General features: G+C 31.8%; 1 protein-coding gene across 2 annotated transcripts; it reads left to right on the top strand.

Annotated features, from left to right (window-relative positions):
• Window positions 1–7,324: 7,324 nt before the first annotated feature.
• Window positions 7,325–27,903, top strand: LOC133190337 (rho GTPase-activating protein 18-like). Of its 2 annotated transcripts, XM_061325906.1 has the most exons (18): window positions 7,325–7,512; window positions 9,455–9,520; window positions 13,171–13,340; window positions 14,676–14,844; window positions 16,073–16,108; window positions 16,670–16,827; window positions 17,429–17,473; window positions 17,568–17,730; window positions 19,041–19,132; window positions 19,745–19,822; window positions 19,922–20,081; window positions 20,262–20,344; window positions 20,498–20,710; window positions 20,812–20,886; window positions 23,497–23,562; window positions 23,841–23,980; window positions 24,545–24,633; window positions 24,786–27,903. In XM_061325906.1, exons 1-18 carry the CDS (start codon window positions 7,398–7,400, stop codon window positions 24,899–24,901), a joined length of 2,034 nt encoding a protein of 677 aa, XP_061181890.1. In that variant the 5' UTR covers window positions 7,325–7,397; the 3' UTR covers window positions 24,902–27,903. The 2 variants fall into 2 exon arrangements, with proteins under 2 accessions (XP_061181890.1, XP_061181899.1); XM_061325915.1 differs by lacking the exon at window positions 16,073–16,108.
• Window positions 27,904–27,984: the final 81 nt, after the last annotated feature.

A 27,984-nucleotide genomic window follows, 5' to 3' on the forward strand; every position in this document is an offset into this window, starting at 1 on the left:
AATATTCGTTATCTACCAATCAAGGTTGTACGGGGATTCACCCCGGGTTGTATTCCATACACCCTGAGGTAAAAGGCAGCCTCAGGGTGTATGGAATACAATCCGGGGTAAATCCCCGTACACTTCGGCCTCAGGGTGAATGGAATACAACCTGGGGTAAATCCCCGTACAATCTTGATTGGACCTAGATAACTAATAACACAGTTGCTGAGTTTAGAAAGTCAGAAGGACATAAAGGAATATATCTATTAAAATTTAAATAATCAAAACATGATTTGCAATGGAATATGCTCAGCTTGAGAAAGGATCAAACCCTGGTAAACTTCCCCTTTACCTAGATAGAATATTCTATCGTTAAAATGATAAATGTCCTACGGACCCAGCTTAACAATAGAATGCGTTCTGTGTATTGTCTGTGTAGCATAGAAAATATGGGAGATAACTTTAACTCAGTGCATTTACTATGAAAAATCCAGAGAGTTCCGAATGTCAACATGGTGTGTAAATTTTAAATGAGAAAAAAACGTTGGTGAAAAAGTGTTGAATTCTTCCATTATATGAATTAAATTTTTAGATGAAAGGTATTTACAGTCTTAAAAAGGTTTGTTATGATTAATTTGACTGTTACTTTCAATGCAACTTCACTAATTTTCTCCAAAATCGTTTCGGAGCGATTCTGCAATTTTCTGCTAGTACATTACTGGTATATGGGAGGCATTCTAGCTGTGGTGAGGGCCTGTCCCAAGACACAGTTAGATTATTCTAACTACCCTTTACCAAGCTGAAATGAATACTGTACATTACATATTATTACTATTTAATGTGTTCGTCTTAGCCCTCTCATCATTGAAATAATATAAGTAAGTTTTCTCATTTTAGTTTTTGGTAGTGTCATGGCTTAAGCAGTCTGGTCGAACCCGCAAAAGTAAACCAGGCATGTTTTTTTTTTTTTTGGTTTAAAGTGGAATTTTGCTATTCAGATTTGCTCAATCTGCTTTAAAACTCATATTCCACTTTTTTAAGTATCTCAGTATTTTCCGATTATATCATTTTTGTCTGTTTTTCATTCACTTTATTCCTTCTTCATTGATTAAATGTAACATACAATTTCATTGGTTCTTGGATTTTAGAAACATTAATTCAACCAATCGTTGAAAGTTTTCTAAGAAGCATTGATCGCAGTAATGGATGCGAAAATTGTACAATGTGAATAAAGTCTAGAGAATCAAAATTGTTAAAGATGTTGTTTGAAGTATTTATTCAGCCAGTTGTTAAAAGATTTATTGGAAATGTTGATTGTTGTAACGGATGAAATTGATGAAATAACAGATGAAAGATGACGTGAATTGAAAATCAAAAGTGTAAAAGACTACAGTAAACCGTTGGTAATAATTAAGTGACATTTTTTTCCTTAAAAAGAAGATGATATCAGAGTGAAATCTAAGTGCCAGGAAATGCTCAGAATGAAGGATTTTGCACCATTTACCCCAGACCTTCTGGGGGCCTAGGTGGCCCCCATACCCCCAGCCTATTTAGGGATTGTCTATAAATCTGCTTTTTTTCATTTCTCTTCAGAATCATGTCTGTAAGCGGAAATAGGAAAACCATACCCCAAGTGGGGCGAAGATGCTTATATACATGCATATTTCACACAAAAGTAGAGGTTTACAAAAAATGACGGTGCAAAGTAACGGATCATTTTTCTAATGTAAAACCACTCGGAAATGATAGATTAAAGGTGTTTTAAGAGTTTGTATTTTAGAAAATATAACTTTATTGTGCAAATCGGGGATTTATTTACTGGCAAAGTTGCAATCTTCTGCTCCATGACATCCAGGTATTTAAGATAAAATATTCAATAAACAGACAAAAAGAACTTTAAAAATTGAAATTATAAAAGAAATATATATTATTCTACCTTACATCTTTTATTTTTATAATAAAATGCATGGAAATATTGTTGTTAAATCAATTTATTTATGTTAATGGGTTTCAGTCCGAGTTTCCTTGACTAGCAATCAACGGTCTTTTATATCGATAATCATGCTCAGTCAGAAAGTGTAACAAAAATTCAGTTCAAAATAAAATTCAAATGCAATTTATCATGAAATATGAAAATAACGAACATTATTCAAACTCAAAAGTCCAATGAAACGATACAAATTAAGAGCAGAGCAAACACGGACCTCAGAATTTAGAGGTCCAGGTGTCATGGAGGAGTGAGCATTCCCTGCCGACCGGTCACCCCGCCGTGTGCTCCTTGTCATGATCGGGGAAAAAAAATGGAAAAATCCTTAGACAGATCAGTGTATAAATAATGGCCTAACAATTAGTATGAGAAATGTCGGTCAACATTTGACTCAATGATCGGTCGTATGTGATGACAAGGTCATTTTATCGACCATAAAACTTGTAACTGTCTTTTATATCTTATGAGAATTACATTAAATGGTTGGCAATTTGTTTTCTTAATAAATATGATTGTTTGGGGAAAAACACGATTATATTTTATTTAAATCTAGATTCTGAATTAACATTTCCCTCATTCTTAGAATATTTTTCCTTGTTTTTTAAAGACCGTAATTTAAAAAAAAAACTAAATTGAAAAGTCACACAAAATATATAAATTATTTGAAGAAATGATGGAAAATATTTTGTTATTCCTACAGTATAAATTCAAATTATGGAAAACATAACCTGTTAATTTTTTTCTGTTGACAATTTTACCAAGTTCATAGCAGAAATAACAATATATTATCAATCATTCGATTTTCCTGAGATAGATGATTGAGACAAGTTTGTTTATATTGATACGGAAAGAGTAACTTAATAGTCTTGCTCATTTCATGATGGGAAGGAAAACCCCCATTTGAGGGTATATACTCAGTTTTGAGGTTTCGACTAGATTGTTAAAGGTACTGTGCCCCCAAACGTCAATCAAAACCTTTAACTCTCACTCTTTAAATTTTGAAAAAAATGCCTGTTTTATTTTTCTATGAATGTTCAAAATATTCATCTTAAATATTTAAAAATTTTATCTTTCCTAGATCAATTTTCTCATGTCTCTTTATGACTGGGGATAGTTATTTGTTATCATTATAATCCTTAGAATTTAGAAATCCTTTCTTAATCAAAATTAAGCAAAATAAATACTTGCAAAATTTTTGTTTTTGCTCTAAATGTTTAAAAGTATATTAAATTGGTACAATATGGTGCATTTCAAGATGTCTAACTTAGATATTTTGAAATGTATCACTGAACCAATTATACTCTTGGGAGGTTAGTAATTGTATAGTTTTTAGTTGTTTTTCCTGAGTTAACTGTCCAAAATTAATTCTATTTTTAATGTTATCCATGCTTGTAGGTTTCGGAGAAATTGGCACTTTCGTGACTTTGAAAAATCAAACAAATCAGTATTTTTTAAGTTTGTATTCCAGTGTGCATACCTTTACTTTTAGCAACCAAAAACTGCATTCCATGCAGGGAATAGACAACATTTAGGCCCTGTATGAGGTATATTTGGGATGTTATGAGTCTATCACTAATACTGATCTACTAAAAAAGATCATTGAACAATAAGCCTTTATGATTCCTAAATACTTGTAGGCCTGTTATTTACAGTACTTTGATTCATGTAAATGAGTAAATACTCTTCTATTTGAAAAGTTTCATTTTTTTCCCTCTTTAGTAGGTTTTTAAGTTTTTAAGTGACATTAAAGAATAGAATTAATTTCAGCCAGTCTAAGTAAACCACAATAAAACATAAATGCAATTTTGGTTAAGAGATTCATTAATTATAAATAAGTATTCATTTTTTTACTCTAACTCAAAGTGGCAATTATAATTATATTCAATATATTGCCCAAGGTTTACTCTGATGAATCCACCATCATACCATTTATTTAAGGAATAACTGTCTAATTTTTTGGTTTCATGATGTGATCAATCGAATGGCTTGCATGATAATTTGCATAAACGCCAAAGGCATTTATGCATAAAATTATCACGCAAGCCAATCGAATGATCATCGTCATGAAACCAAAAAATCTGACAGTTATTCCTTATATTTACATGCTCTTGATTCTGCAAATTCACGTGCTACAAGCCCCGCTTCTGTCTCTATTTGTCCTGCCCCACACATGATTTTTTTTCACCACGCCTATCGATGAACCAGTAGATTTATGTAGAAATAAAGTATTTTTACTATTTGAAATTTTATCTCAGACAAAGACATTGGAAATGTAAATATATAGGAATCAGTTCAAATGTCAAAAGGAAGAGGCATATATATTTCCACACAGAATTTACAGGATATTTTTGATAAAATTTTCATTTGCATGATGTATTTTCATCCATTAAAATATATTTAATAAGATTAAATGTTGCTTGCAAACCCAAGTTGTCGAATATGTCAAAACAGAATTTAAATACTGGTATGAGATTTAATGAACCAGGTATCAAATATAATAAGTATAATTTTTGATAAAATCATGAGCTCCGAATAATTATGTGTTACTGTAATATATATATCTGTAGTCCCTAAGGATTTTATTTCTCTATCATTATAAGGAGAGCTCCATTGTAACATTGATAAACATATAGCTTAAACAGGGATATTGATTACAACACCTGTTGCAAGCATAAATAGTTATATACTTCAGTCAGAGAACTGTAGCTTTTATATTACAATGTAATATACTAGGTCTTTGACTGTGTTCTGTTCTTCCATGGATCTATTTATTCATTCATATCTGGAATTATCAAAGAGTCAGTAGGACATGTAGTGTTTGTCATGTCTGCCTCTATTTTTCCATCCATCAGTCGTTCTAATCTTCAAAGAAACTGTTCAAGATACATGTATTTTTATTAAACGTCAATCGAAGAAGAAATTGATGAAAACAATTCAACTGTTTCATAATTTTCTGATGTTAACCTTTCCTATGACCTTGACCTCACTATTTCTTAATTTGTTTTGATTGTTAGTTACCTCACTATTTCTCAATTTGCATTTGCCTTTCAAGAAACTCCTCAAGGTATTTTCATCAACTGTCATACCTTGATACAAATTTGGGGATAATTTAACCATGTTAAAATTTCCTGATTTTAACCTTCCCTATGACCCTGAACTTCCTTTTTCAAGACAGTTTTATCAGACTTCATACAGGATACATATTGGTGAGAACAGCAGTGATTTAAGTTCTTTGACTTTGACCTTTCTATGACCTTCAAGCTTGATCTTCCATATGACCTTGCCTACCTAAATCTCCATTAGAGCAGGTCCACCGTACCTACTGAAATCATAGATAAATTTGATACATAACAAGAGAATAAACTTTAATAAACAAACAGTCTTTCTTAAACTGTTAGATAGATATTGTGATACCGTGCTATAAAAGGCGATAGCTGAAATAAAGATATCTGATCTGTATAAATAAAGATATGAAAATTATTCCTTCATTCATCATATTTTACTATTAGCTCAGACTGAAAAAACAAGGTACATTTCTCTTCATTTTGCAATACAAATGCACCATTGGGCGGGGCATTCATGTCATCAAGAACACATATTTCTAGTTTTATATAATTGCATGGCAGCTTATATGACCATGAATTGTGACACAAGACCTTGCTGAAATACCAGTGTGGAAGTTAATATGGTATGTTCGTAAGTCAAACAAAATATATAAATGCAGCTGAAAAATATTTTTACTGTTTACAGATAACATGGATAATGATTGACATTATATAAATACTGCATGTAGTTGAGTGTAACATTGAAAATTTTCACCCCAAGAAAACCATTGTCAACCGAGGCGCAGCCGAGGTTGACAATGGTTTTTGAGGGGTGAAAATTTTCAATGTTACCCTCAACTACATGCAGTATTTATTATATTATACTGAATGTTTTATACAAATACATATTACAGTGAACCTTGCGCGGATGAATTCTGCGCAGTCAATATTTTTCGGAATAACACCTGTCATCAAGCAATGTTAACTGTTGCTACGCTGGTGGGCGTGGCTTCATTATTCAGCGGGTAATAGTGTTTTTTAACAAATGTTTCTCGAGGAATCAGATTCAACTAATTTACATGAAAGTATAATATTATTACTTACTGTGTGTTTAACATCTGATTTGGAGGTTCCATAAAGTGCATGGAAAAATTGGGGAGGGATGTTAAGTCTGTTTTAATTGGTTGGGACCTTTGGAATTTGAAATGCATGTACATGTACCTAAAAATAGTAAAAATCCAGTATTAGCTTTAGACAAGTCACACACTGAGAGGGGTGTTAGAGATGTTTACTAAGGGTATCGACATTCAGCACAAATATAGTAAATTCCTGTATCTGCATGACAGAGTGAAACTAAATATTTCTGAGTCAAGATAAGAGGGTCTATAATGTCACTTGAACTGTACAGCTAATGAGGCTTGCGTGTTTGCTCATGCTCTGATTGTCTGGGAGCCAGCAGTCTTTTGTTGTGAAGGACATCCTTGTATGCACTGTTAACTGATAACTGTTGTGTCACCAGGATTTCCTGACTGATAACCACCACAGCAATTGTTTTGTCTCCGAGATTCTCAGCATCACACTTTTTTGGTTGTGGACTATTATCTCGTGATTTTGCAGTGATTCCTGACTATGTATATATATACATGTACATAGCCTGAAAAAAGGAGTTTCATAATATCAATATTATTAAGGACTGGAGATTCAGGATCTAAATTTAGCATACATGTGTATTACGCTCAAATGAAGTGATTGTAATATCTAATCTTGGATAGACTGTTTTCATATTCACTGTGCATATTGTGTAAGTATGGGATCTATGACTATATATATGCTAAAAGCTGATAAGCAATGTTAAGAGTATGTAAATCTGTGTTATTAATTTTACTAGATTTATGGCATTTAAAAAAAATATTGTTATCACTTTGACACAGATACACAAATGTAATATAAGAAGTACAGAAGGGTCCCTAGTTTTTTAGTTACAGATACACAGATACACAGGTAATATGTTTGCATCGTGTATATATGTGTAATTATTGTACATGATGACAGCCTTTCACAGAGTGTATTAGATTGTATGCAGGGTAACGAAGCAAGGCTTGATAAAATATGTATCATTTATGACAACTGTAAACTATGATGACTACCTGCAACTTGATATTATAGAAATGCTACAATTAAGGAAATAGATGTGACAGTGACTAACATTTCACATTCATCAGCTAAATTAGACATTTCAGATGTAGAAAAACAAAAATCTACATTAGCAATGTAAGACAAATGAAATATATGTCAAAAAATTGCCTTTCAGAAGATGAAATTTCTGTAAGAGTGGAAGCAGCCAGTGTGTATGTGATGTAGTCAGAAAATGTTTGCTACCAACCATGAGCAGGACGCCGAGAAGCAACAGCTACGAAGATTACTGGAAAGAATTCAAGGACATCGCCAGCAGCACTGATGGGGAAAATGAAGAGGAGGAGACCAGTAAAACCCCTGATGGTAAGTTATTTTTACTGTTGATAAGGACAACATAAGCAAATATCCAAATTTTACAGTATCATTGTTTACATGTATTATGTAAGAAATAAAAAAAACAACATAGTTTTACAAATTGGATATTTCTGGAGACCCAGAAGTATCAGTTTCATATGTCAACTAAATATATCCCAGTGAACTTGAAATAAAAGACATCATAGAGTCTGCTACATCTGTCATATTTTGATGTTTTTCTGACTATAGATGATAAGGGCCAACTAAAAACTAAATTGTACAGTCGTTTGACCAGTTCCGAATTTTGATCAGTTCTGAATAATTAATAATTTAAGAGCTGATCATTAATAAATTCAAAAGTGCAATCATAAATTCATACCTATGGTATGAAGGCTTATTTATGAGTGTTAGATTTATGTGAAGTAATGATTTTTTGCCGTCAGTTTGTGTTCGCTATCGTACTTGAAACAGGTGACATACTTTTACAATGCAACAAATCTGAATCACCGCGACGCGTTTGTCTGCAGAAAAACGTCTGTAAAGACATCAATTTTTCACATAAAGCAACATTTCAACTATCAAAAGTAAGTTTCAATATTATGTATTTTAACAAATATCAAAAGCTTGCCAAAAATAAATAATTAGACCACTGGAAGATATCGGAATATTTTTTTGTTGTCATTTTACTAGTTCCGAATACCCATTATAAATACTATAATACATTAGTTTTCTGTTATTTCTTCATTGTAAATGTGACTGTTATTTCTCTTTATCCTTTAGAAATACCATGTACTTACTGGTAAGCATTTATTTTAACTTTTCCTAGGCATGTCAGTTGATGATGTGTGGGACAGATATTTTTAATTTAGGATCGAATTGCATGGGAATCGCTAAGATATTCGGAACTCGTTGGCTTATTCTTAACTCGTAAAATGAGTACCAATGTTAACTTGCTAAAATAAAAAGTTTTTTTGAAAGGCTGAACTTTTATGAAACAACATTTAATTCTGCAAGTCATTGAACTACTACATGTAGTACTTTGACAAACAAATTAGATTTTGAAATAATGCTGTCATATATTTATAGCACCGGCTAATTGGTTTCCTATTCGCAACTGGTCAAACGACTGTATGACAAATGAGATGACTTCGGCTTCTCCATCATCAACTTTATGTAGTAATATCCCACTATCACCTCAAGAGCATGCCCCGAGTATGATCAAATTTTAAACCGTGGCAGGCTACTGACAGATAAGTTGGTGGTACAGGGATTTCAACAACCTTAAAATCAGCATTTTGTAAATTCTATGGTTGTTATAATGACTTTGTTAGCAAATATAACCTATCATTTGATTGTATTTTGGCTGATGTGTTTCATACCAATTGTTAGGCCTTTGCTTTTGTACTGAATTTTACTACATAATGTTCTGTCTACCTAATAAAAACATACACAGCGGGTGTGACCAGCAACAGGGGATGCTTACTCCTCCTAGGCACCTGATCCCACCTCTGGAATTTCCAGGGGTCCGTGTTTTATGCCCTCTTCACAGATTTGTATTGTTTATAGATTTTTTGAGATCGATAACTTTTTGTTGTCTTCATCTTTTTCATTATAGTGTATATGTTTCCTTTGGCTTTTTTGATTCTAGTTTTATTTCAGTTATTGCATTAATTGTCCTAAATATTTGAAAAAAGATTTATAATTTTTTTCCCTGCAGAGATTTTAGATCTATAAAAAATACTTTTACAGTAGATCACCAAATTGCTACACCTTATTTTTGCAAGATAATTATTTGATAAATAATAATTTATTTTATGATTGAATAATTCTTAGCTCTCTGATTGGCTGAGAAATCCAACATTGTAGAAAAAATACCACATTTTGTTGTGCAAATGTTCATTTACATTCTCTGTGAAGTGTTTGTTTAATGAAGGTTAATTCTGTGTTGTAGAAGGAGAAGAGGAGGCAGACTGGTTAAAAGAGGCAGGCTATGAGTTTATTGTTAGCCATATCACAGGTAAGTTATGGTCAGATACATACTACGTACAACAGTGTCAGCAATATACATGAATATCACATGTAAGTTATGGTCAGATACATACTACGTACTACAGTGTCAGCAATATACATGTATATCACAGGTAAGTTATGGTCAGATACATACTACGTACAACAGTGTCAGCAATATACATGAATATCACAGGTAAGTTATGGTCAGATACATACTACGTACAACAGTGTCAGCAATATACATGAATATCACATGTAAGTTATGGTCAGATACATACTACGTACAACAGTGTCAGCAATATACATGTATATCACATGTAAGTTATGGTCAGATACATACTACGTACAACAGTGTCAGCAATATACATGAATATCACATGTAAGTTATGGTCAGATACATACTACGTACAACAGTGTCAGCAATATACATGTATATCCCATGTAAGTTATGGTCAGATACATACTACGTACAACAGTGTCAGCAATATACATGTATATCACATGTAAGTTATGGTCAGATACATACTACGTACAACAGTGTCAGCAATATACATGAATATCACAGGTAAGTTATGGTCAGATACATACTACGTACAACAGTGTCAGCCATATCTATATCACAAGTAATGGCCAGATACATGCAACAGTGTATGTCACATGAGAATTTGCTAATAATATGATCAAAAGATATATGCAGAAGTTTTGAAGCAAATATGCTAACTTATGATTATGCTTAACAGCTAACGAGAAAGATTGCATTAAATTTTGAGTGTGCTAATTGATGTACATTAACAGTTATGTAACTCTAATAAAGTAATATAATTATATAAAGAACTTCAAGATTCAATGAACAGATATGTTGACAAAGTTATTGTTCATGGGGATATGCATTTGTGGGCAATGGTGATCTGTGAAATCCAACAAAATTGTTTCTCCATGAACATGCAATGATGACATTGAAGTATCTGATTTGACATGGAGTGAATAATCAGCCATTGTCTAGACAAAATGTGTGGTACATGTATTCATGCAATATTATGTGTATGTTACTATAGTAATTTTTTTCCTGTTTGGGTGTTATTGATTTAGATAATATTGTTGGTTTTATGAGTTTTTGATTAAGAATACTGTAGAATTATTCATGTTGTAGGCATTATATTAGAGATCTTGTGTCATGACTATTGATTTTTTTCTATTTCTAGTACATACTACTTGACACTTCAGGATTTATATACATAAAAGCATCCTTGTAACTCAAATAAATCATAAAAAAAATTCTTATGTAAATTCTTTAAGTATTGCAGTGTATTTTTAAAATAAGAGCCATAATGAAAGGATAGGAAATTCCAACAGAATTAATATATGAAAAACAAGTTGATTACACATGATGTAAAAATTTATATAAAAGCTGGTATCATAAAATTTGTTGCTAATCTCGACATAAGAAGTACCTTGTTAATTTAAAATACTGTGCTCAACTGATACCAAGTCTTACGTCATTTAAAAACACTTTTGAGGTGAAATGCTACACCAAAATTTTATTTAATGAATGTTTGAGACATATCTTTTGAAACATGGTTTCAGCATGGAAAGATTGATATAAGCTCTTAATTATTTTATATGAATTTTTTTGTATTTTTTCAAAGAAAATGTAAAAAAAAATGTTTTATTTGCAAATAAAATGCTTTAGAGTTTAAAATTTGCTATTAATAAATGCATAATATAAATATATAATGAAACATGTCATTGGCAAGAAGACTTTTGAAATTTTTTAATAAAAAATCATTTATGAATATAAATTATAATTTGTTGATATTTTTTAAACCTTTGGATAAAACCTCCAAGGAAGGAGTTACCTATAGAAAAGAAATATGATGCAATTATATTTCATAAAAAAAAAATGAATCAAAATTGTGAAATTTAAGCAAACATGTTAATTTTTAAATTTGGACCAATCCCGATCAAAATTAAACTGATCCCAGCCAAAATTATATTAAATGGAATAATAAAACAATTTCACAAGAATACTAGGTTCCTTTGGTGTAATATGGTTTACAAAATAATTGAACTTATCAATCATATGGATTTCTCGGTAGAAACTGTATGAGATAGGCATTAAATTAGTAATAAATGAATTTTGTATTGATTTTGATCGGGGTCAGTTTAATTTTGACCGGGATTGGTTCAAATTTGAAAATTAGCAATTTTTCTAAAGTTTCACAATGTCATTTCAATTTCTTCATAGAATATGATTGAGATTGTATTTTTCCCCTTTGTGACTTGTTTCTTAAAGATTTGAACAAAATGTTTAAAAAATATTAATAAAGTGTTCTATTTTCATAAATAATTTTTTATTAAAAAAGTTAAATTGCCTATCTGACTCTTCTTGACATGTTTTATTAGATATTTATATTGTGCATTTATCAACAGCAAATTTTAAACTTTAAAGCATCTTATTTGCAAATAAAACAATTTTTACATTTTTTTTGAAAAAATACAAAAAAAAATTCATGTAAAGTAATAGGGATGTGCGATTTTATCTGTATACTGGTATATCGTGATTTTTTTATTGCGTGATACGTATCGTGATACGGAGACTACCAGTATTTAGTATGTAATTATAAATTCCGGATATAATTAATTTTTTTGTTCAAACTCTTGAATTACAATAACAGGAATTGTAAACAATGTTGTCAAACAGTAAAACAACGGCACCCTAGCATCCAAACATGCTTTATTAATATATAAATAAAATTAAAAAAGTGAAGTTATGTTTTCAAACTATATTTGTCAGAAAAATCATGGAAATTCATTTAAAATCATAGTAAAAATTATGTGTAAAAATATCTTAATATTATCGTGATATTTTTTGGACAAATCGTGATATATTGCGATATAAAATTTTTGGTGATACCCATCCCTATATAGTAATTAAGAGCTATTTATATATATAATATCAATGTCTCTATGCTGAAACCATATTTCAAATTAGATGTCGTAGAGATCCTATAGAGAAGTTTAAAAACCTGTAAAATGTGTATACTTATTTCTGCTATTGTTTTTTGGCTGGATTGCAAAGCAAAATTTGTTCTGTGAATTTACATCTTTTGATTGGCCTATCTGTGTCAGTTTTGTAAAGCAGTTGTGTTTAGTTCTGGTATAGGTAGCTTATGTATGATAGAGTCTTCAATTTTCACTGATAAGTAAATTGGCATGAAATGTCTCAAGAACCACCATTATGGTTTACTTTGTCCTTGATTTTGACCTTGACACAGGTTACATTTCCCTTGGCCTTAACACATTTGACATCACTATTGTTTAGTTTGAACACATTTACCTGTTGTGTGGATGACCAAAACTAAATTAGGCAAAAATTGATTTCAATAATATCAGTAATTTCTTCAGAGTTGACTTTGGCCATGAGGTTTGACGTTGAAATCAAAATGTTATAAAATACATTCTGTGTTCACTTTTGTCTTAATTTTCAAACTGTTATATGATTTGAGGGGGCATGCTAGCTTCTAATCAGTTCTCTGATTAATGAACAGGTCAGAATAGAAAGGATAGCTGACACCAATCATGATTTCAATTTATTAATTCGTGACAGCTTTGAAATTTTGCCATGTAGTCGAAAGAGATTTCTTGTTTTCAAACCAGGTGGAAGAGAATTGACAGATGAAGAAATCCAAGGTTTTACAGCAACCTTGACGACAAGTCAGGCCGCTGTCGTCCGACGTCGGGTGAACACACTTAGCAGCACCTTCAGAGCAAAACAGAAACACAAGACAGATGTTAGAGACATCTTCCCAGAACAGATGGATAACCAGGTATAATGTGCTGTCCTGATGTTAATACTTTTTAACCGGGTTTTCCATCAGAAAAATGGTGAAAATGGCGGGTGGCCAAAAGAGTACATCATTTATCCAGATTACTCCTCCTACAGTTTTGAAGATTAAATTTTATTCAGCAGATGAATTGTACATATACCAAAGACCTGCATGGTTCTTAGATTTTGATTTTTGATAATTAATGAGAAAAATACCAGTTGTTGAACTTAGTCATTTTTTTTTTTTGCAAAATATTGCTTATAGGGTACATCATTTATGTGGATAACTCCTGCTTCAGTTATCAAGATAAAAAAATTTATTCTGCAGTTCAGTGGTGCACATATCAGATTTAGATGTAGTTTCTTGGAATTTCAGTTTTGATGATTTATGCAAAAAATACCAGGTGTTAACCATATTCATTTTTATGAAAATATGTTCATAGGGTACACTGATATTTTCAGGATGTCACTCCCTACAGTTTTCAGAATAGAAAGCTTTATTAATTTATGTCAGAAATACCAGTACTGTTCACATAAAAGAAAACCTAGTTTGCTGTCACAATCATATTGCTTTGCTCTTAAATTGTTAAAGATGTGACAATAGCATTTCATTCACATGTCCTGGATAAGTTAAAAGTTAGCTATGTGTGATAAGTGCCATTATGCATTTGCAATGACTGACAAGGAAAATTGTTGCAGTTATTGTCTTTCAACTTTCTTAAGGATCCCCTATACACTAATGAAAAATGTTTTTGGACTTAGAGACATTGTGTTGTATAAAGGTGAAAATATTGAATTGTTTCTCCCTCTCTATTTATTTGGAAAAAAAAATTTCATTACAAAGTACTGTAGATCACTATATTTTTGTGACACTTTATTTCGAGAGGTAGCTATTTGATAGTTAGTAGGGAGACAAAATTTTTGTGAGCTGTGGTTTCTGTTGTATATAATCCTTAACAATACAAATACGCGAGAATAAAATTTTCACGAGCAGACAGACTCGTGTAAGTATGTGAAAATAAAGTTCTCGCGAATAAAAAGTGATTTACAGTATTGATGAACAATAACCATATTGCTTACTTAAATTGGGAAACACATGCAAATGAACTATTCGATTGCTTCATCTTGGTCTAGTATAGTGTCAAGAATAATTGAATTGATTATAAATTGCGTATTATACAGTATATTTCTTTTACTCAAATTTAATCTTAAATTTAAATCAAAGGACATTGAAACTATATTCTGTAATAGTGATAAATATACACGAACCAGTATCAATTCTTTGTTTAGTAGATAAAAAATATTGAATTTTTTTTTAATCTTTATTTTTAAAAAGTCCACCAAATCTACCTCTCACACTAACACAGAAGGTACAGATGACATTAATGTGTCTGCAGTCCCTAGGAGGAACACAGATAAAAGGCTTCCCTCCCTGCACAAACTGAGGGGGGAGTACTCCATGTCTGGTAGGAGGAATGAGGTTCTCAAGGACAACAGTGTATCTGGTGAGTCAGTGATGATGACAATAATATAAGTATTATAACCAGAGCTTCATATCAATGTCTTATCATAGTGAAAATCAACATAGTGTAATAAGTAGCTTAGATGCCAAGTAGTTGTATTTTAGCTGGCATATTGTTTACATTTGAACATTTGATAAGTCTCTTTAAATCTGAGGGAGAAAATTTACCCCTTTAAAAATTCATGAGAAGTTGCAGAAAATATTTTTTCCAACAAAGTTAGTAAGGAATATTCTTATTAATAGCCATGAAATTAGATCACAAAAGTAAGATGGGAACATTTAATATACATTGTAATATACACTCATGTCCATGTTTAACACTCTGGTCAGTTAAAAATTTTAAAACCTTTGAATTTGAAGTTTCCTTTTTTCAGTACCTTCAGATATTGAGCTGATCTTTTCTTTTGAGTTTTGTGCTTTTTGGGCCTACTATAAGTAAAGCTACGGGTACTGAAAATGCTACGCAAATGATACTTTCATATTTGGGGTTGGGGGTATTTGCAAACTTTCAACTGATTTTTGGTGTGTTAATTGTTGATGAACTGCTGGTTAATTCAAATTTCATTAATTCAAATTAAGGTTGTCATATTTTGAATAGATCAACTTTTAGTCCTGAATATTGAAATGTTTTATATTCCAGTTGTGAGTAGGCATTTTGTTTTGTACCAGCAGATCTATTATTTTCTGTCACGTACATATCTTAAAAGTTTATGGTTGCTAATGGTCAGTATAGACAAGTATAAATAATGGTGCAGGATTTTTCATAGCAACTGATAAAAAAAGAGAAACATCATTAATTTTATGAAGGAATATGTATTCATTATACAATTCATTAAGAAAATACATGACACATAGAGAGCTCCAGTTTTTTTGCAATTTGCTAATCAGATCAGTGGTAGAAAATTTTTGTCTCCATATTATAAATTTTTTCATGACTTTGATGAATATCATCAAAGATATGTTAGGTTCAAATGTTTGTCCATATGTCAAAATTATGTTGTTGCCATCAGTGTTTCGTAATTATTTGCTGCATGTGGGCTTCAATAAATTCTTCAAAGTTGGGAAGAAAATATATTTTTCCTTGAAACAGGCTTAGAGAGGCAATTGTACATTAAATTCTGTGGGAAGTATATCTTTTATCAAGCGGCATAACTAATTCACTTGTCAATATAATTAAGGACTTTATATTTGACTGTGTACTATGTATGTAGATGAGGAGGACTTTTTTGACCTGGGTCCTATAATAGGTGAGTAGTGTAAGACTGCATAGACACAGATTTATTGTGTTCTTACATCAACTATTTCTGAGACTCATTTCTTCCACTTGTAGATATATACTTGTCTCAATCTATCAACTTGCTTTTTGTTCAATTTCATTGAAAAGTCACATACTATACAAATCCACTGACTTGGTTTTGTAAACATTTTAAGCAACATCACTCTTTGTAACTCTGATCTTACATGTAACTGTATAAAACACTCATATTACTTTTCAGTATTATGAATTTATTGAGACAGTGCCGTATGGATGTGTGTGTTTATTAATTTAAAATACTGTGACAGAAATTTTTTGGCAAACTTTGTCATAGTGAGTTTACAAATAACATTTTTAAATTGTTTAAATAAAATATTAATAAAATAGAATATGCATGCTTATCTTGAGGTTTAATTTATGAAAAAGGCAAAAACTTGGAAAAAGATGTAAAATTGATGAATCAATGATTTAAGATTTTACTTTTTTAACCATGCACAGGGCCTTAGTTTGTCCATGTCTGTATATTATTAACATATTATGAATATTGTTTCAGGAATTGAGATGCTAAGCATGCAACCTAAAGGTACTTTTAATAAATACATGGGGCCAAGTTCTCCTGAGGGCCACGGGAGATCTCTAACATCAATGCCGAGCATTTCTGATGAAGACATTGAGTTTGAGCTGAGATTGGAGGAAACTGCAAAAACCAAGGTATTTTTATGCTTCTAAGTGTTATGAATATTCATTTGATAGATACTTTTATTAATTAAGTTAACTTGCAAGTCTATTTCGTGTAAATATCTATTCATTTTTTTTGGGGGGGGGGGGAGTTAAATGTTCTTATGTACCCTCTTTTAACATACATTCATTTGAACTATAACCCTAAAATGAAGTTTTTGACTTTGACATATTTATAATTTGACTTGCAGGGATTTTTCTAGCTATTTTATTTGGCTACCCTTTTCTCATAAAGGGGAAAAATGAGAACAATTGATTGACATTAACAGTTAGCACTAAAGGTTTGAATATACTATGGCAGTCCAGGGGCGTGTTCCCCTGGAAATATTATCACTTAAAGTGGCAAATATCTGCATCCTGAGAGCTAATCTGGGGGATCGTTTCTAGAACTACCATAAATAAAAACATTATGATTTTCAAATGTTTCATGTATGTTTAGTCAGAAAATTTTCTGTGACTGAAGGGGAATTTTGACATTTTTTTCTACAGGGAAAAGGTACTGTTTACTGGTAGTTAAAACAACATTGATAGATCCCTGACTTATATATTGATGTAATTCTAATCTTATTAACAGAACACCATGCAGTCAGCAGGATTAGAAAGTGAGGATGAATTGCCGGTGAGTTTAAGTTTCACATGCCTTGTTACACTGAATTCCATTTCTGCTACTGCTACAGTGAAAAATAAACAAAGAAATGCTTGTTTTTACACAGAATTTTAGGATTATACCAGACAAATTAGGCTTAACCAGAGTGAGTGACCTGAGTTTAACTGATATGAACCAGATCAAGTCCTTGGCCCTCATTGAGTTGACTGCACTTCTAGAAAGAAACAGTATTATGTACCATAGACGGAAAGGCAAAAAGAAGGTTAAAGGTAGATATTTTATTTACATCGTAGTTCCTTGTCTTTTTACTGTTAAATGTATTTTATACTCACAGCTGTATACATTTCTATTAGTCTTTTTTAGCATACTTAGTGCTGTGATGAGAATATATTACATGACTTCAGAATCATATTGTAATGCCAAACAAGTCATCAAAATGATACATTTATTATGGTGCATTTCTGTCCCCTATATTTAAGTTATATTTCTACAGATTATGTTTACATTGTGTTGCAAGTAAAGGCCCTTTTACAATTGGCACACAAGCAGGCATGACAAAATATTCGTGCGACCGAAAAAAGTTGATTTGGATTGTAAACTGTTGCCGAAATAATCGCATATGAAAAAGTGTTCGTACGTAATTCGCAAGATCTAAAGCGACCGTTATGCGATGCAAACGCATTAAATTTTGCGATATATCTTGCGTCTATATGCGACTGATATACAATGAAAGCGAGTGTTGTAAGATAATGTGATAGGATCGCACGAGTGATCAGGTGATCGGACGATTGAACATGCGCCAATGCGATTGGACGTGCAGTGCTCGAGCGATTATGCGTTCCATTGTACGAATGCTTGTTTGAGTGCATTTAGGCAACACCATTCAGCCACACAATTCTAAATTTAGAGAAGCTGACACAGTGCTGCAATTTTTCTTATTTCTTCTAATATTGTTATCATTTAGAATATGCATAATTAATTATTGACCGTATTTTTATGACAGCAAAGTGTTTTCAGCGGTTTGATATCGTATTGGTGTATATATAAAATATATATGATATATATATATAATATTTGCATGGCAAATTGAAGCTGATAAATTGTGCAATGATAGTAAAACATTGCAAGATTACATGAGACACGTTGAGCAACAGTCTCATGGTCGAAAAACACACGCATAGACAGCTGTGATTCATCTTACGACCTTTAAAAATCGTAAATCACTCTTACGAGTACACAAAATGTTGTAAGACATTCGCACTAAAGTTTGTGCGTTGCATTGCGATAATTTGGATCGCATTTGGTCGCGTCTGCATGTCCACTATTTTGAGGAGACCTGATGCGACCACTAAAATGCATGCAACGAATGCGAGACATCGTGCAACGTATGTGAGAGATCGTGCGAAGCTAAAAAAATTCCGACACAAAATGTTGTAAAGTGCTCGTGCGACAATTGTGAAAGGGCCTTAATATAAGGAGCAGCATAAATGTTGCACCATAAATTGTGTGCACAAGAAATATCATGCTTGAAAATATGTGTGTACACAATGTGAAATAATCTGTTTTCAATTTGTTTTAGATAATGGTATATTTGGAGTCTCGTTACAAGCATTGCTAGACCATGATCAAAAAATACGACCAGATCAAACAGTCCCTATGGTTTTTGAAGATGTGAGTCATTCCAATCTTTTATTGTAGTAGTTATAATATATTGAATTGGAGGAAAAATTTGAAGTATTTTCAAATATTTGTCCAGAAATGTCACTTTAATTCAAAGGGTTTAGTATACTTTGTCAAGAATAAGCAGTTTCTTTGTATTAAATTGTATACAGTATTTTCAAGCTTCCTCAGCTTAAAGTGTAGACAGTAAGTTAAAGTCTTTGATGTCCAAAATCATGGAATAATTCTATACTTTTTTAGTTTATTTGAGCTAAAGGTTGAAGTGAACTTTTCTGAACAAAGATGTCTGATGTCTGTTGTGTGCTGTTTGTAAAGCTTATAAATTTTCAACTTCTCCAGAACCACTGGTCCAATTTCAAACTTGCCAGAAAGCATCCATAGATAATAAATTGAAATTCAAGTTTGTTCAAATGAAGAGCCATTTCTTCTTTCTAAAGGAGATAATTAAGAAATTCTGAAAATATGTGGGGTCACAATTTGTAATATCAATATACAAGCATCTGATATGCAGTATAATTTCTGTTTGGTGAAACTTGGTCTTTGGGGCTACGAAGGGGCCACAATAAGGGGTCAAATTTTTATTTGAGAATTTTTTATCTGTAGATGATTAAATTCATGGAACAGCATTGTTTGGAACAAGAAGGAATTCTTAGGATCCCTGGGTCTGCAGCTAGAGTCAAGGTAAAGATCAACAAGTAATGAGAACAAGAAGTATTTAGAGGTTTTTTAATCAATGATAGTTGATGATCCTGGTTCTCAGTAAAATACTTATTATTTCAGCAACTTCGACAAGATTTGGAGGATAAATTTTACTCAGGCACCTTCTCCTGGGTCGATGTGCTTCCTCATGATGCAGCAGCTCTGATGAAACAGTTTTTACGAGAACTTCCTAATCCTCTCCTTACTCACGAGTACATTGATGCTTTTGCTCAAGTAGAAAGTAAGTGCTTCTAAATATTAAAGGACTTCCTGTTGTTATGTGAAATATAATACTCCGCAATTCTTACAATTTTTATACATACACATTGGGATCTAATAGTCTAATAACAGACATCAAATTTTAATATACATTTTAATTTTTGAACTTTCATGTTATATTTATAAATATTTTTCTTTGTAGATATTAAAGAGAAAAAGTTTCAATTACAGGCATTAAATCTGTTAATTCTCCTACTTCCACCTGTAAATAGGAATACATTGAAGGTTGGTAAATACATGTTAAACTCACTAAACAAAATCTTGAAGCCTAAGAAATGCACTTAATGGTAATCTCAGTTGTAAAAATAAAAAAGAAGTTCATTAATAAATCTTGAATTTATTTTTAGTGCATAACTTGTGTGTATGGTTTAATTTCAGGTGTTACTAGACTTGCTGCTAAAAATCACTCAAAGGAGACAAAAAAACCTAATGGGACTGTCCAATGTATCCATGATCATGGCACCTAATTTATTTTTGTCCCCGTCTAGTCGATCCAAAACCAAAGCAATCCGTGACCTAGAAATCAGTATGGCAGCAGGAACCTCCAACATTGTCATGATGCTCATCAAGTACCAGAAAATTTTATGGACAGTTAGTATTGAATTTTAACTTTATTCAGTTGTCTTTTGTTGTTTATTAACCATATATTTTACATTTATTTAGTAAATATTTCTATCTAAATTTCTTTTTAGGTGCCTTCATTTTTACTTCATCAAATGAGACATCAGAATGATATGGAGATCCAAAAGAAAGCACGAGAAAAATCTGTAAGCACAGGGGTTTATCTATCCAAAATGAAGAGGAGAATATTTATTTGGCACACTTTTCAGTCTGTCCGTCTGTCATGAATTGTTTTCAAGCTGTTACATGTATTAAGAACCATTGAACAAAACATTGCTTTAGCTGCCAGCTGGGAATAGTCCATCTAAATTAAAATTTGTACAACGAATTCCAAATTGTTTGGTAGGAAACACTTCGACAAAATGCAGTGAATAATCCGTTAAAGTTTTGAAAAGTTTAGCTGAGCAGTTATTGAGAAAAATGAAATTTAAGAAAATGTGTATTTCATCTGTTTCCATGGAAATGGTGGCCATTTTGAAAATTTCATGTGTCCATGGCAAATCTAGAGTTGATTATCAGTTCTGTGAAGTTTCATTAAGATTCTTTCAGCCATCTGCAAGGTCATTTGCCAATAAAATTTTAATTCTAGCAATAGCAATATATTGCTTGACTTTGTAAATAAAAAAGAAAAGGTTGACTTTATACCAGGTATCTTCTAAATTTACATTTTGATCATAAGAAAAATATACTTTCATTGCATAAACTATTTCCCTTATATTAGGAAGTAATTTTATTTACGGTAAACTTAATTTTGAAACATTACCCAAGAGAAAGTCCTGTAGAAATGTCATATTTAAGGAAATTTTCTTTTCACCCTCAAATGTAAATTGAATCATACAACATACATGTCCCAGTGGTTAAATCTCAGTAACAAAGCTAAAACTGGAGAATTTCAGTATGACACAGCATTAAAGTTTAATTCTAATACTCTACATTATTCATCCAAATTTAGTCCATACACTGTACACTATACAGATTAGCTTTGGTGTGATGGACATAGATATCTCGAATACCACAGATATGTCATAGTGAATTGAAAGTCCAAGATTCTTTTTTCTTTTTAACCTCCATATCTCAAACCCTCACATGTCTCCAAGTTTTTAAGTCACCTGAGCTGAAAGCTCAAGTGAGCTTTTCTGATGACATTTTGTCTGTAGTCTGTCTGTCTGTCTGAAAATTTTTCACATTTTCAACTTCCTCTCCAGAACCACTGGGCCAATTTCAACCAAACTTACCACAAAGCATCTTTGGGTGAAGGAGATTCAAATTTGTTCAAATCACCCTCTTTCAAGGGGAGATAATTCAGAAAGTGAAAATAGGTGTTATCTTTTAAAAATCTTCTTCTCAAGAACCACTAGGCAATAAAAGTTGAAACTTATGTGACAGCTTCTTTACAAGTGTAAGTTAAAATTTGTTCAAATGATGACCCCTGGGGGTAGGATGGGGCCACAATGGGGGATCAAAGTTTTACATAGGCATATATAGGAAAAATATAGGTTTTCCTTTTACTCTGAGTTAATGATATGAATGATTACTAAGACAGCTCTGTCTGAGGGTAAATCACACAGTACTTACCTTTTCTCTTATCTAGAGAGTGGGAATGGGTAAGGTACTATTTGTACCATGATTCTCCCCAAGGTTCCCATTGATTAATAAAAACTAGGTGTCTCAATCTTCTTCAGATTTACTTCACCCAGAACTTAACATCAGTTCCCTAGGATACTTACTACTGGTGTTCATAACTTTTATACTTCTATTTTGCTCTTACCTGTAACTTCTTTATTGTTGATTCAACATCCAACTTCTTCAGCTAGCTTCTGAATGCCTAATTTCCCCCTTTTCCCTTTTGCCCTACTGTATATACCCTTTGGTTTGGTTAGTCCATTCCAAGGGTTGTCAGGTCATTCCACTATTTTCAAGTCTTCAATGAGTTTTACTCATTGACAAATGCCCCTTAACCATTACACCTATATATTCCTATGTAAAACTTTGACCCTCTGTTTTGGCCCCACCCTATCCCAGGGGGTCATGATTTGAACAAACTTGAAACTACACTACCTGAGGATACTTCTATATTAATAATGACTAATAATTGCTTTGCTTTTCTTTAGAAGAAAGTTTTCAAACATATTTTCAATAATATATTCCTATGGTAAACTTTGACCCCCTGTTGTGGCCTGGCCTACCCCAATGGTCGTGATTGGAACAAACTTGAATCTACACTACCTGAGGATACTTCTATTATGATATGACTAATCATGTTTTTGCTGTTCTCAAGAAGAAGATTTTTAAAGACATTTCCTATATACCCCTAAGTAAAACTTCGACCCCCCTCTTGTGGCCCCACCATACCCCGCGGGGGTTATGATATGAACAAACTTGAATCCAGAGTATGTATTGAGGCTTTCACATAAGTTTCATCTTTTCTTGCCCAGTGGTTCTTGAGGAGAAGTCGAAAATGCACAAAGTTTATAGACTATGGACAACAGATGGACACTGGACACTCTTTGATCAGTAAAGCTCACTTGAGCCTTTGGCTCAGGTGAGTTAAAAATGAATTAACTTCAAACTTCAAATGTCCATAGTAAAACATTTTACCAGATTGGTCTTCATGTTTACTCTTCTTGTGTATGCATATGTTTTAATAGCTATAATGATTATTCAATATTATATCTGTTTATAACTTATTTTTGAAGCAAATTGAGTTAACAACTGTAGTTCTTGAATTCAGTGAAATGAAATCATTCAATTTTTAGATCATGAAATTCCTTACTAGGAAAGACAAGTCAGATGTTTACAGGAAACCTGCAATAGCAAATGAAGTAAGTTATAAAAGATACGATAGATCATTAAGCAATTAATTTTACAACCAAAAAAAACATGGATTGCTGTTCCTAGAATTTGTAAAGACAAGTGAAGAGAAAATGAGCAATTTAAAAAACAAAGAAATAGATTTTCTTTGAAAATGAAGGTAAAAAAAAGTTAAGTTCTAGAATTAAGAAATACCATTTTACAATGTATAGTTACACTTGACAGCATTGGCAATCACTTCTTTGTAAAGTCCTAAGACAGGTTTTAAAGGATTGAATTTCTGATTTAGAGTGACTTTGAGGATGGTGTTATCAGGGTGCAGGCGCCCAGTCTTAATAAGAGTTGTGCAGCAGTAAAACTCAGTGGAGATACAACAGCATGTGACATCATCGACAAGTTCCGCACGGCTAACTTCACCCATAATGGAAGGTATGATTCACAGTGGATATCATACAAATAAAGCCGTTTTAAGCAGTAATATTGACTTAACAGAAAAGTATATCAAGTGAGCACATAGTGATTACTAGAACATAGAAACACATAGTGTATATACCCCGGTACTCTTTGATATTTGATCATGTGATCTTGTTTCATCTAATCAGAGAAATGGGAATTTTTTTTAAATATATTGATTAACATTATTAGCTAATTTACAATTTCTTATTGATTTAAGAAAAGTAGCAGGTTTTTTGGTACAGTTTAAGAACAAATAAAGAAGCAGATATTTTATTTGAAACTTTACATGCATTTTTTTGTTTAATGTACTGGACTAACAACTGAGCTGATTTTTTTAAATCATATCTTGATGATGTTATATTTTGTGATCTTGTTGAGATTTTGTCATGGATAAGATTCATTAAATGAAACTTTAATACCTGAGCTGAAACAAATCCTACTGATTATTTTGGAAAATATGATTAATAACAGTATTATTATGAATTATTTTGAGGAATGAAAAGTGCTCATTTCAGTATTGAAAATTACTCCTTATAGGAACAAGAAACGAAAGGATAATACAGCTCAAGGAATAGCTAACTTTGCAGAAACAGATGCTCATTTATTTGAAGTCGGAGGAAACATTGGTATGTCAAATAAATGTTAATGATTTAAAGTGTTTTTGGATATAATGCTTATTTTGTATTAAAAAAAAAAAAGATTCAGAAATGAAAATTCTTTTTTTTGTGTATCATTATTTTTATGTATTAACGGCATAACATATAATATTTGCTACTAGGTGAACGGTGTTTGGATCCTCAGACCAATATGTTGGCATTATACCAGATAAATCCAAATGCTGAGTGGGTCATCCGATCAGACCAAAATGCTGGCATTGTGCCAGATAAATCCTAACGTTGAATGGGTCATCCGATCAGAGAATGCAAACCTAGGATTCAAGTATGTACAAATCTAGGGCATCAGGTGCGAAATGGACACTTATTTTGTACAATGGCTGGAAGATGGTACATCTATAACTTATCCACAATCTGATGATCAAATTGTCAATCTACAAGTGGTCTTGTAGACCTGGTATCGTATATACTATGTATGAAATCCAACTTTATTGTTCTCCTTATGTTGTATTGTAAATTTTATATTAGCTTTATATCTTTTTCTTTCCAAGGTTGTGATATTTTTTGTCTCTGTTTCTCAGATGTTATTTTGTGGGTATTCTACTTTGTACACTTGTATTTTTATCTGGTATTTTTGCTTAAGGTGGAAGGAGGTGATTATTTGAATGTGTATGTCAGAAACTGTATGAAATAGTCCTCACTTTGATATTTGTTTGACTTTGTCTGTGCCATTGTGTACTGATTAAGTAACACTACATGTAATGATTCATAATCTGTGAACTACATGTACAGATGCACTTCATTTTGAGTACCCTAAAATTTGTACACACATGCAGTAGAAGAGTGTGAAATTGCGAAAATGACTGTGAAGAAGGTAGGAAATAATTGTAACCATATGGCTACATGCAGTGTTGTACACATAATTCACAATACCATGCAAAATGGAATTGAAGAGGAATTAAATGATTCCAAAACTATGATGTGGAGTTACAAGTATATATGACTGGTATTTCCATAATGCCAGTACATGTATTTCACTAACAATCACAGTGCTGCTACACTGAGAAATTTCGCCAATTAAGATCTTTTATTATCAACATGGTGTTAATGAAAACCATCAGGTTTGGCCCCATATATACAGTGCACACATACATCTACAAAGGTATAGGTTTAGTACCGAACAGTTCAGAGTAATACATATCATTATTTGTGATGAGGCATAAAACTAAGAATGTGATGATTTTTTTTAAAAACTTTTTAAAGCAGGTGATATTAAGAAATGCATTCCATAACACAGAACCTTCTAACACTTGTTTTTTTTTCTTCATTTGATTATTGTTGAATGACTGGTATTTTTTTTTACCACAGGTGAAAAGGTGGCATTTCTTTCATCCTATCTGTAGGTGCAAATTTTTTGGTCATGTTTAGGTTTTTTCCTCCATTTTCATGATTTTAGGCATGATTCACTGTTCAGGATGCCATATCGTGAAAATTAATTTTTACATTTATCTTGTGTAACATTGAACTGAAAACATATTTCTTCCCCCCTTTTTGTGTTAAATACTTTTTTCCTATAATCTATTCTCTTACCAACACTTGAAGTACCATTGAAACTGGACATCAGCTTCTCTGAGCAAATATATGCTTGGTATCTATTAACATACCAGCACTAGATTTTAGGATTCATACAAACAACAAGACTAAAGAAAAATCATATTGACTTTTTGCCCATTTGTGAAGAATTGTATATATATGCATCTTTTCTCAAGTTATCAATTCTTTTCCTCAGAAATTTGGTCAGGAGTGCTATTAAAATAAAATCTAGTCACAATTTAAGTGCTCGAAATGTCAATCTTTGCCATAAAGCTATGCCATAAATAATGTGCCAACACATTTTGGATTAGTTCCATAGCAGTTTGCACATAATCCAGTATATGCTCAGCTGAAGTCAAAGACGAGAAATTTAAGAGATGGACATTAAATTTCTATTTTAAATATATTTAATGAAAGATTTTGTCCTTGTAAGAATTTGTCTTACTTTTGTTTTTTTCTGCAACGTACCAGGTATAATATGAAAGTTTAAAAGAATTACTTTGAAATAAAGATAATCATTGATGATTGTAATTTAACTGGAAGACAGCTTTCCACATTAAAACTGATTTATAGCCATTTCCATCATTTTCAACTCCTGCTCTCAGACAATCATGTTTTCACACATTAAAGATTTTAGTGTTTATGAGCAAAAGGCATACCTATACATGTCAAAAATATGTATTTAATTATGGAGTTGATATATTTAATCATTGGGAAATGGTTTGTTTCAGAACATGATCTGATGAAATCCATATTATACTTTTTTTTATATTTCTTTTGTTTCATTAATTGAGATGCTCAATTGTCACTTCTGATGTTGAAAAATGTAATGTACATTACTTTTATGTTAACAATATAACATATAGGTTATTTGTTGATGAAATATGGAATTGGGGAAGTGATTTTTTTCAGGGATGAAACTATCTAAAGGTTATTGATAATTTTAATTCCTGTGTACTTGTCTTAATTAAATCTTTTTATGTAGAAAACATATTTCATATGAATGTAATGGTAATGGTTTGTAATTGTTATTGCAGGGCTGTAACTGGGTTTCTGGAAAGGGGACAGGGTTGGGTGGAGGTCTAGAGAGCTCTAGCTCTCTTCTTTAAGCCATAAAATTTTTTAAGTGAGTAAATTTACCATTATTGTGATTTCTGCCTCATATATCTTTGTTCTTTGAACAATTAAAAAAATCCTAGCAGCATCAGATGACAATGAACTTATTTTATTTCAATAATAAAATTTTCGAGATTTTTAATGCATCCTACCTTCTGACGACCTTTACATGCAGACTTGTTACATAGTTTTTCTATTGTCAAGAAGTGTCTTAATCAATGCTAAGAAGCTTCATCACTTGTGTTAACTGGAATTTAGATTGATAAAGTTCATTTATTATGATATTTTATTCATTATTAAGTATACTAATAAATGATGGTGGAATTAGAATAGTACTACTTGTATATTTAACTTACACTCCATTGGTGGGTCATGCTTTCTACACAGGAGGTAACAATATAGATAATGTAACAAATATGGTTATCATCTGATGTTCGTAGGTTAATAACACTAATTCATTTCATAATATGAAGCACATTGTAATGTATTGTTAAAAGTTTGTTATGTCATATAAACTATTAATTACATGTTTATTTTCCTGAATATTGTTATTAAATGTTCTCTAAAAATATTGTTTATGGTTAATGTTTTTATATATACATGTATGTTCATTTTCAAGCAAAGAAATATTAATTTAACGTTCTGCACTAAAGA

The sequence above is a fragment of the Saccostrea echinata genome, unplaced genomic scaffold (genome assembly GCF_033153115.1).
Source record: "Saccostrea echinata isolate AGI-Se365-2 ecotype Australia unplaced genomic scaffold, CSIRO_AGI_Sech_v1 ptg000001l, whole genome shotgun sequence".
Classification (NCBI taxonomy): Eukaryota; Metazoa; Mollusca; class Bivalvia; order Ostreida; family Ostreidae; genus Saccostrea; species Saccostrea echinata.